Source organism: Camelus ferus, chromosome 35 (assembly GCF_009834535.1).
Source record: "Camelus ferus isolate YT-003-E chromosome 35, BCGSAC_Cfer_1.0, whole genome shotgun sequence".
Classification (NCBI taxonomy): Eukaryota; Metazoa; Chordata; class Mammalia; order Artiodactyla; family Camelidae; genus Camelus; species Camelus ferus.
The window spans coordinates 22384378-22395735 of NC_045730.1; the positions used below are offsets into that span (position 1 = coordinate 22384378).

At 49.4% G+C, this 11358-nt stretch overlaps 1 protein-coding gene across 16 annotated transcripts in view; it reads right to left on the reverse strand.

Annotated features, from left to right (window-relative positions):
- The window catches only part of BEND7 (BEN domain containing 7), an 80305-nt gene extending 68979 nt beyond the window's left edge, over positions 1 to 11326 (reverse strand). For 8 of the 16 annotated variants that reach the window (XR_004317550.1, XR_004317548.1, XR_004317551.1 and 5 more), the window contains exons 1-2: positions 10298 to 11326; positions 7900 to 7983 (exon numbers count right to left, since the gene is read on the reverse strand). Coding sequence is in view for 10 of the 16 variants with exons in the window: in XM_032474112.1 (XP_032330003.1) it covers positions 7900 to 7983; positions 10298 to 10997 (784 nt within the window). In the remaining 6 variants the exon portion in view is untranslated. The remainder of the gene's footprint in view (positions 1 to 7899; positions 7984 to 10297) is intronic. The other 8 variants (XR_004317546.1, XM_032474113.1, XM_032474117.1 and 5 more) reach the window with 3 other exon arrangements.
- Positions 11327 to 11358: the final 32 nt, after the last annotated feature.

Below are 11358 nucleotides of genomic sequence, written 5' to 3' on the forward strand. Positions count from 1 at the left end.
CGGGGGCGGGGGCAAGGAGTTAGAGAGAGGAAGTGGGGCCCGTTGCAGGAATAGGAAGTGGTCTGGTGTGGCTGCAGCCCAGGAGGTGGGAAGGGCAGTGTCAGGAATAAGCCTGAAGCAGGCAGCTGGCAGTTCATGCCTCGTCTTATCTGTCATCTGAGTCCCAGCCTGAGAGCCCGAGACCACAGGAGGGGCAACCCTCTGCATAAATCACTGCAGGTGCCGGCAACCTGTTACTGCTGTAACATTCCTTCCCAGGTAGCAGTCTCTCCAACAATCTGTTACTTTTAAGAACACCGCACTTGCTGTGCAAACGTCCTGGGTCTATTTTTAACTTTGAGAGGCGAGACACACTGTTCCCAAGTCTTTCTTTCACCTTACGGACAGCCATATTCCTTTCCTCCAAAAGGAAAAATCCATATTCCCATGGGAACCAGGGAGGCTAGCTGGTTAATACATCTCCTTAAATTCTGTTCCTCGTGGAGATTAATTTCTTTCTTTCTTTTTTTTAGTAATATGCTCATGACTGGTGCAGGAAAAGCAAACTCTCACAACCTATCATGCATTTCACTCACAGAGCAGTTGCTGACCCACACTGAGCTTTTATGAGAAAAAGAAAAGGTTGGGGGGCAGGATCCCTCCCAAACAGGACATTCACCAAGGTCTGCTGCCGTCTAATGCACGGATTTTCTTAAATCCAGGTAGAAAAACTTGCTGTATATGCAGCCTGAGAACTAAACAGTGGGTTCTAAACATGGGTTTATGAACAGGGCAGGGCTATCTTCAGCCCCTATATAAAGTTGTGCCAAGATGACAGCAGAACACGGAGCCAGCAGAACATACGTTATTTTTCAGTTTTGGTTTTCAACACGTTGTTGTTTTCATATGCGAGCTCCTCTCCTTTTTGGTCTTTTCAAGATTCGAGGGGGAAAAAATAGGTTTCAAGTTGTCTCTCACCAATCAACATCAGAAATCCCCAATTTCTACGCTAGTGGCGTACAATATAAAAGCCTCTTTGGTTAAATCAGGCGTGTTTTCGATTGGCTTACTAAATGTCTCTAAAATCTCAAGACAGTGGTAAATTTTAAAGAACTTCAGAGTCCTACACGACAGTATCTGGTATATTCACGCAATTAGATAACGCAGACTTGAGTACCTGTAATTTGGGTATCTAGTGGGAACAAAATGCTGTGCCAACTGGTCTAAAGGATTCAAACCAGAATCCAGGTCCCGCTTGCTCTGTGATCCTCCAATTCACACGAACGATGGTGCAACTACAAAACCACAGTTCCCTGCAGGGAGCGTTCAGGGTGGCATGGAGCACAGGAAAGGCATGTGCAAAACTGAGTCACACAGGCAGTCCGTGGTGAGTGCACAGAAGAGTGGTGTTACTACTTAGCGCCGAGGTGTCCTGAAGAAAAAATAACTTCTAATTCGGAGGAGAAGGGAGAAGAGGATAAAAATAAGAATCCAGTGTTTTCTAGTTTGAAGAAGTGTTGCACCATATAGGACTTCTGCCATACTCTGGGGGAACCTGATGAGGGATTTGGGACCAACATCAGTATTTTATTATGTAAGATAAAGAAAACCGTCAAAGGGGGGAGGGGATAGCTCAAGTGATAGAGAGCATGCTCAGTATGCCCAAGGTCCTAGGTTCAATCCCCAGTACCTCCTCTAAAAATTAAATAAATAAATAAAAACCTAATTACCTACCCCCTCCAAAAAAGGGGGGAAGGTAAAGCTCAGTGGTAGAGCACATGCTTAGCATGCATGAAGTCATGGGTTCGACCCCCCAGTACCTCCGTTAAATAAATAATAATAATAAATAAATAAACCTCATTACCTGCCCCCCAAAAAACAAAACAAAATTTTTCTTAAAAGAAAACCCTCAAGAGTTTTGTTCAAGGGGTGCTGAACTGTTAACCTGAGATTCAAATCTCAGCTAATCTTCGTAGATGTTAAAGGAACCTTAGTTCTTTCTTCCCAAAGGGTGCTGGGTTTCCCCACGTCGAAGCTCTCGGCCACCCCTTTCCTTCTACCCCTTTCTCGCCTGGAAGTCCTACTTTGCTGGGAGCGGAGGACGCCACTTGGTTCAAGGGAGGTGAGTTACATCAAGGTTGAAGATGGAGACCCAGATTAGGGTCAGACTGTGGATACTTAAGACTCAGTTAAGGGATTTCAACTCGATCCTAGGATCCTTGAGGAGGCAGCTGAGCCTCTGAGCAGGGCAGGGGATGCTAGGCATACTAGGATCAGCCCGTGTGGGCGGGACGGGAGAGGCAGGACAGGCAGCTGTGACGTCATGGAAAGAGTCCCCAGCTGGGACCCAATCGGCAAGCGTGGTCAACGGCTAATTCCTGTGTAACCTTGGGCCAGTCACTGTCATCTCTGAGCTCAGCTTCCCTTTTGTAGAAGGGACGTGACACCTACCTCACGGTGCAGTTGTGATACTAACTCGTGATGATGCATGAAAGCACGAGGCAGGCCCAACAGCAAAAGCTCCCACACTGGGCAACAAAGTCGGTCGTCTCTAAGCATGACCAGGCCCACCTCCACAGCTCCAGAAGAGCACGTATTTACGCGCCCTTACAGTCCAAGAAGCCATCTGCGCTTACGTCTCCTCAAATCTGCCTACGCTCGTTTCTGAAGCCACTTTTGGACCCACAGTAGAACCAGGTACCCCTTTAGTGCTGCAGGAACACAGAAACCACCCTGACCAGAGGCTTGGGCACCCTGGGACGTGGGCGCCCTGACATTTCTGCAGAGGCCTGCAGAGGCGGGGGGAGATGGTACATGCGCGGGAGCTCTGGCCTCCTTTACCTGCTTCCAGCGGCCCCGCTCCCCTTTCACCTTTGTGCATATCGGGGTCCACCTGGGAGTCCGTTTGAATGAACCTTTTAGGCGGCTAAGGGCGTGGTTTTGGAGACAGACCCTGGTTTGCATCCTGGTTGTGTCACTGAGCTACTTCGTGAACTCCTCAAATTCCGCATCTGTAAAGTGGGAATAATAATGCCTTTCCTGGGACAATTAGTGGGGTGACACACAGAGTTCTCAGCATGGTGCCGGCACCCAGCAAATGCGATGGGTGGCCGCATTCCTAACTCCAGGAGACAGCGTTCTGTCCCCTCCACTCCACCATCAAAAAGGGAGAAATGACATGAAAAAGGTCAGGGACACGGGGACATGGTGGGGCCATGGCTCTGAGGGGGAAGCTTCAGGGAGGTGAGACAGAGGTGAAACACTCTTGTTTCCAAATGATACTGCTTTTGGAGGTTCTTATTTTTCCTCTCTGGCGCTCCTTGGACCTTCATTCTACTTGAGGTAGGTTCTCACTCTTGGAACTCCAGCCACGGAGTTCTGTGGTGGTGAAGCAGAAGGGCCCAGCTCCCTCTCCCCCTTGAAAGTCTCCAGGCCCTGGGACTCTGGGTGAAGAGCCTGTCCACTTCTCAGGTAGAAGGACACTGTGGTCACAGGCTAACTCCCTAACCTGGAAAAGTGGGTACGAATTCTTCGAGTGTCACCTCTGAAGAGATTCTGGGGACCCTGGTGCAGGAAGCTGTCATCAAGAAAGCCACTAAAAAAAGAGATTTAAAAAATCAGAGATCTCAACCCTGCTCACCTGGTGTGGCAACTGCACCCTGTGCTTTGTCTTTGGAAAGTTGTGTAACAGGCCTGAATATTCAAATGAGTAACTGGGGGGAGGGTGTAGCTCAAGTGGTAGAGCACATGCTTACCATGCATGAGGTCCTAGGTTCAATCCCCAGTACTGCCTCTAAAATAAATAAATAAACCTAATTACCCCCCCCAAAATGAAACAAAACAAAACAAAAAATAGGGGGGTGGGAAATGGGGGGTGGGAAGGGATAGACTGGGATTTCAAAATTGTAGAATAAATAAACAAGATTATACTGGATACCACAGGGAAATATATACAAGATCTTACGGTAGCTCACGGAGAAAAAAATGTGACAATGAATATATGTATGTTCATGTATAACTGAAAAATTGTCCTGTACACTGGAATTTGACACATTGTAAAATGATTATAAATCAATAAAAAAAAGTTTATAAAAAGGCAATTAAAAAAACAGAAACAAAGGAGCAACTAAGCAGGACCCGGCATGTAACTGGAGCTCAATAAGCATTTGCTGAATGAATAAATGAATGAGACTAAACACCTGAAAAATAGACGTTTCAAACTTATCTACTAAAATAGTAAATCTATAAGTTAAAAAATCTCATGTCTAAAAAGAGATATTATGAAATGTCTGTATTATTGCTGGGAATAATAAATTAACTGCCTCACTAGAATACTTTCTAAAATACCCTGCTGCCGCCGGCTGAGGTTCCTCCGATGAGCCTGGGACAGCCCGGCTCAACCAGGTGGAGGCAAGAGCTCTTTCGACAGGAGGCGTCGGCTTACTCCAGATTCTGCCCCTTACAAGCAAGTCGCTCAGCTCTGAGGCTCAGTTTCTTCCTCTGGGTGATGAGAATAACAAGGTCCACCCTGGCTACGCACAGGTCCGCTGTAAAGTCATCAGACACGTACGCAAGCACTTTCTAGACTATAAAGCGCAGCCCTCACTCGAAGTCCACCCTGGTGATGCTCAGCTCTCTCCTGAGGCTCACGTCACCCATCCCTCCTTCCTCCCTGGAATCTTCTCTGGTCCAGATCCTTCCTGAGTTCAAGGTCTCGCTTTTTCAGAGCTCTCCACCTTTCCCTAAGTGTGATCCTCCCCTTCCGATCTGCTTTTGCTCATTGCCCTGAAGGCTCGTGTTTGGGGTCTGTCATGCCTGCACCATGCCACGGGGTGTGGACAGCTCAGGCAGACCTGCGTGGGGTCCCAGGTGTGGCACTTGCCACTTGAGTGACCTGTGGTGGCCGAACTCACACCTCTAAGTCTCATCCACCAAACAGGGATGGCAACGACTCTCAGAGATTTGCTCTGGGGAGTAAACGAGAGAATTCACATAAAGGACTCAGCTCAGCACCGGGCACACAGTGAGCGCTCAGACAACCAAAGCTCTTCTGATGACCGAATTTTGTTCCTTAATCATGTCCTGAATTTGTCTTCTCTCCCCACCAGGATTTTAATCCTTGTGAGCAGGGTCTCCGTCCTATCCATCTCTTTGGTTTCTCCTGATCCCACTCCCATCCCAGAGAAGTGCTGAGTTCATAGTATTTTCTCAAAAAAACAAAAACAAAAACAAAAAACAAAAAACACCTGTTGAATTGAGCAAAATGAATTAAGCCGTTTTTCTCCAAAATTGGGCTCAAATCTTTACAGTGGCCCATCCCAGCTGGCTTGACAAAGCCAGTGTCCACAGAGTAAAGGAACCTCTTCTGACCCTACTATCAAGTTCAAAGTGTGCGAGGAACGCCCAAAGCGCTCAGCCAAGCCAGTCACACTACTGAGTGTCGGATGTGCTGTTAACCAACAGCCTAAAAATATTCCAGGGAAACTGATTTGAGGTGGGAACCTCTGCCAAATTCTGGAGCCTTCTCCTTCCCAGAGACATGAACTCTGATCTCATAGGTGCAGAGAGTATCAAAGATAACACACGTTTCAACAGAGCAAATCCCACACAGCATCCCAGAGCCACGTTTGAGGACCGCGTTATAGGTGAAAACAGTCCTGGTGTTTTGTTAACAGACCCCCTTGGACGTCACAAACCCCACATGGAATTCTACAGCGTGGTAAGTAATATTACAGACAGACTGCGGCCACTTACAAAACAAACATGATTGACACTTGGGTTTGGAGAACAGTAACTATAAACTAAAGAAAGGTCCATCTTATAACATCATCAGCAACAGAATTTCTGAACTTCGTACGCTATCAGGAACTATCCTCAAGGACTCTAGAAATCAGGTTTGCATAATCATTTGCTCTTCTGCTTTTTTTTTTTCCTTTTCTTTTTTCAAATTGACCTGAAGATCACAAAATAGAAGCATTCTTTGGGAACTATACTGCACTTTCCCCAGAATGAGTAAAAGACAGAGAAATAACCCAGGCACACTTTCATGCTGTTCAGTCTTTTGTCTCAATGTCTAAGGCCTCTTGGGCCAACAACTTAGAAACATCCCAAGCCCGTTTACTGTTGTTCTCTTATCTTCCTGGACTCGAGCTAGGAAATGTGAAAGCAGCCAGGCCCGCCCTTTCGAGAGTTTACCTGTCACTGAATCCCAGGCACTAGAATCTCCCTGTTCTGCATCCTTCACTCTCTTGTGCCCAGAATTCACTAACTGTGTAGTGTCCTCACCACCCTCCAAGTCACAGCAGAAAGCGGGGAAAAGCCTGCTCTGTCAGAAATGAACTAAACCAAGGACGTGACGCTCCCTCTTTATGATAAACATACATGTCCTACTAACAGGGAAATTCTTCATTTCAAATGGTTAAATTGAGGGGTGCTTTGATATAGAATTCCAACTGATGAAAGTTTGGGGAGCTGAAAAATACAGAATTCTAACTGAGGATGTTTAAGGTATTCTGCAGGGTCATGGTGTTTCGTTTGACTATTAACCTTTGGGTTTTAGACCTCTTAATAGTAAACAGGTGCTGAGAGAGTGCTGGCCTCAGGCACGGTCTCTGGATGGAAAGATCCAGGTGGGGAAGAAAAGCTATTACTTCCCTCCTATTTTACCCCTATTTAGTATCTGTTTGACGTCTCAGTTCTCTTCTTCAAAGCAAAAGAGAGGGAACATGCCTCCGTGCGGTTTCCACGTTGTTTTAATTGGCAGTACACTGGATCTGAGCACCAGTCCTGCTTCCTTAAGACCAATCAACTCCCCCAGAGATGTGGCCATTCTGGCCCCTACTTTTAACCACTCTTGCCAGGACCGTCTCCCATCTTCTGCTTCCTTGTCGTGAGGAACCCAGCTCTCATGCTCCTAGCGGGGGCTTGGGGAGATGTTCGGGATGGGCAAGGTAGAAGCCACATGCCGTGATCCACCCCCACTCCGACTTCGTGGGTACTTCACTCTTAAGGGCAAAATCCTCGATCGTTTAATTTTTGGCTCATGGTCTGCAGATAACAAACTGCCCAGGCAGGGTCGCTCAGGCACAGTATTTGTACCAAAAACATCACTTGGAAAGAGAGGCATCGTTTTGGAGGGACCCACTCATCCATCATGCAGCTGCACTTGTCGGGTGGTTTCAGAGGTGCTCTTTGCTCTGCGTGGCCCTGAGGTGAGCTGGGAATGGCGAAGAGGAGGGGAGAGCAAAGCCTGGCTCCTCTCTGACCACAAATGTTGGTGTGAAACAAACACAAAGTCGGGAAAATGAGGAGTGGCTCACTGATAACTTGTCCAATCAAGAGGTGGTTAGGCGGACAATCACCCTTTTATTTTCCTTCTGCTTTTTGGTTGGAGAGTTAATTTAATTTTGTCATGGCAGGATTAGCAACCAGGCCACGGAGGTGAAGGGACGTCGTTATAATAAGACAGCATATTAATCCTCTATCCCACCCAAGGCAGAGGCAAAACCAAACAAATAGCGGCTTCCTGGAAATTGAATTTCTGTTATCCAGATGTCAAAGATGTAATACCCCAATTACACAAACTACTGCCAGTGAAGCATGCCAGCGAATATGCAATGGAGATGGGGGTGAGCGTGGAGCCACAAAACTGCACGGTCAGCATCTGGCTCCGGGAGCGAGTGATAATTAGCGCTGTGTGTAGACACTAATAAACATTTATGTCTGAAATTACAACTTTTAGCTTTGTTAATAAGGGATATATTGGCAATCCGTAAAATAAAAGGTCTTGAAAAGAATGTTATACATTAATCCAAGGCAGACATTTCCCGTTCTGGCATAACCTTTTTTTTTTTTTCCCTTCCGCCTAATTGCAAATGGCCACGCTGTTTTGCTCAGAAATTAATTGACATAAGAACCTACCTAAAAAAATGGGTTGCGTCTCTTTGGCCTCCCCATTAACATCGCGGCTGAATTCTGAGACCTTATATACTTCGTGGTGATAATCTGGGGTGAGAAAACAACCAGAAATTAGAATTCTAATGGCCTGCAAGCTACGCATAAGCAAGAAGGACTGGAATCTCATTACAGATTATGTACACCCTGGACTGTAATTCGTAAATGTAATTTTCAAGAACACAGCTAATCACTGGCAGAATCTGCAGATCCCCAAAACTTTGCTTACTCTGGAGAAGTACACAAACCTGAAATCATGACTTTGACTTAAGAAAACACCCTGCTCGCTCACGCAGATTTCACAGGAAATTTGGCCCACAGATGCCAATTACATACTAGGTTTCTTTTCTTCCAAATGACAAGTATGTTTATAAGGTGAAGAAAAAACCTTGCCCAATCATAGGCCAGGGGAAGAGACCCAATTCATCTCCACAACCCATATTCATGAGTAGAGGAACGGTATGCTTCCGAGTTAGCTACCTGGTACTCTCAGTTTACCCAGAAAAAAAAATCCCAGCCTTCAAGCAGCTTACAGGCAAGCACACATGAAAAATACCGATTTGTTATTTCAAATATAGTATAACCTGGATAAGAAAGCAAGATTCTCATCTTTCACCCAAGTGAGTCTTGCATTCAGTTAGTGCACTTTAATATGCAATCGTTTATGTTCTAAGAACGCACCTGCAGAGAGAAGAATCAGACCTATAGTTTTGTTTTTTTTTTTAAAGGAGAAAGACAAACTTGCTATGTCAGTCAAACTTTAAAACACAGTGTTTTACAAGCTTCTCTACTGCGCTTTGGCAATTCTCTGTTTCTAAAAAAGTAGGATCACTTAGGCAAGAAACTAAAGGTTCTTTCTTAACAGCCATTCCCTTTTTGGGGCCTTCAACCTCACAGGGCAAGGTCTACAAAACACTCTCACTTTTACGATAAAGTAGTGAGTTCCCTGAGGTCAGACATAAGAAAGCAGCCTACATTCCAGAATGAATCAGATAGATCAAGAGGCCAGTCATATATGAAAAGATTTCTGAAGTACAAATGACTGAGAAATCAACACTATTGGGGTGGGGGGGGAGAAGTACACAGGAAGAGGGGAAAGCCAAACATTTTAAATACGTAAAACTATTTCAGGCCTTTTTCATTTAAGAGTATCCAAACTAAATTGGAGGAAACAGGTTATGAGTAGAACTTCAAAATGTTCATAACCAAACCATTTTCAGACTAACCGAAAGCAGGCTTGATTGAATCTACATCATCGTTAGCTAAGCTTAGCTGAAAAAGCTCTGTTACTCAAAACTGCCCTTCAGTTTTCATCAGCTTACATGCGACTTCTCCAGGTTGTTAAAACAATCGCCTCGCTCTCTCCTCTGATGCCAATGCTAGATAAAACAACAGAGTGGACAGGTTCTGTGGTTCGGTTTTGACTGCATGCTGATTCAGAGAAGATATTTAAACAGGATCGTTCTCAACTCAGTGTAAGGACTTGTGACATCAGGATGAGAAAAAGTTACCAGCTTCTAATTTAAGGTGACTATTAATGCACAATGCGTTTTGATGGACATATTTTTTTACGTCTGCCCTTAAGTTCTTATCGTTTTTCAAAAGTCAGCTCAGGAAAAATACAGACTCTAACAAGGCACTGAACACAGACAGGACTATTCAACTTTCCCCTCCCCTGGTACAACAAACCCAAACCCAGAGACTGCGGTGTGCACCTGTTAAATAGTCAGGGACTGGCTGGATTTTTTTTTTTTAACGATACTTATCTGGCTGATAAGTGATCTATTCTAAAATACCTTTCCAGTTCAAATAACGTATCCAGAAAAGACGCTGAATGTCAACAATTCTTATCTGGGCTTGCACACCTAATGAGCTTCTTTCTCGATCTTACAAGAGCCACCACCACCTTTTCCCCCTTCTCTTTAGGGGAAGAAAAAAAAAAAAAAACCCCAACCACCACAACCATTGGTCCGGCGTGGTGTCCGCACGGCCTAATGGAAAGGTCCCCCCCCCCCCCCGCCGCCGCCGCCGCCGCCGCAGCCGAGCCACAGGAGTGGAATACCCAAGAAGGCTCTCCGCTCCCCAAGTGTCATTGTTTGTTAATTTCCTGATGTGCCCTCCGACTTGTTTACGCGGAACAACATCCTGCCTCCCCCCCGCACAACTTTCCCCGCCGCCCTGCGTGCGCGGCCGCAGCCCCCTCGGGAGGGGGCCCGGGGGGACCCCGGGAGTTGGCCGCGCGGCCGGGGCGAGGGGCGAGGGGCCGGGGTCTGTTTACGCGACGCCAAGTCCTCCCTCCGCCGTCCGCACGCCCCCCGCCCGGCCCGGCCCGGCCCGGGCCCGGCCCGGCCCGGCCGCCGCTTACCTCGGCTCACCAGTTTGAAGCTCTGGGATTTCCTGCTCCTCTTCCTCTCCGAGAACTCCATGGTGCCGCGAGCAGGCAGCGCAGGGGCTGCGGCCGGCGTGGAGGGTCGGAGGGAGGGACGGAGGGAGCGGCGGCCGAGGCGGCGGCGGCGGCGGCGCTGGCTCTTGTCACCCGGCAGCGGGAGCGCGGGGACCAAGGTCCGTCTCTTGGATCCGCAGGGGGGAGGCACAGGCAAGGGAAAAAACCACTGGAGCCCGCCCGGGGGCTGCGGCCGGCGGGGCTGGGCGGGAGGCGCCTCCCCGGGAGAAGTTGCCCCCTCCTGGCCAACGCTCAGCGCGCCCCGCGACCCTGGCTCATCCCCGGCTGCAGGGCGAGAGGCCGCCGGAGCCGAACTTTCCGTTGGGGAACGAGCTGGGGGCAGGGAGGACAGGGAGGGCGGGCCGGGGCTGCCGGCGCCCTGGGCACTCGCCGCGGGCCGGCCTGGGCGCAGCTCCGGACGCGGCGGCGGCGGCGGCGAGCGCGGCCCCGGGGACGCGGCGGGCGGGTCGAGGGCGGCGGCGGCGGCGGCGGCGGCGGCAGCGGCGGCGGGGTGCGAGCCGGGTCGGGGCGCTGACCGCCCCCGCGGGAGGAGGGGCGCGGGGAGGAGGCGGCGCCGCCGGGACCCCGGGGCCACCTGCTGGCAGAGCGCGGCGGCCGCCATCCCCGGGGGCCCGGGCCGCCGCCACCCACCGGCCTGGCCGCGCGGCGCCCCGAGAAGGAGCCGGAGGCCGCGGAGCCCTCGGGGGCTCCCGCCCCCGGGAACGGCGGGCCCTGCCCGGCGCGGGGGTCCTGACGCCGGCGCCGCGGGGGTCGGCGAGTCGGGGCGCTGCTGTCCCGGGTGCCCGCCTCTCGGCCCGGGCTCGCCTGCGCCTCCCCGCCGCTCCCCGAGGCCGATCTCGTTCTCAGCAGTCCTGGGTGTCGGGGACCCTCCTGAACAGCCCACCTCGCCTTGAGATGCAAGGTGTCGGAGGGCCAGACTCACTCGTTTCAGGCAAGTTTTAGGGGGAAAAAAACAACCCCAA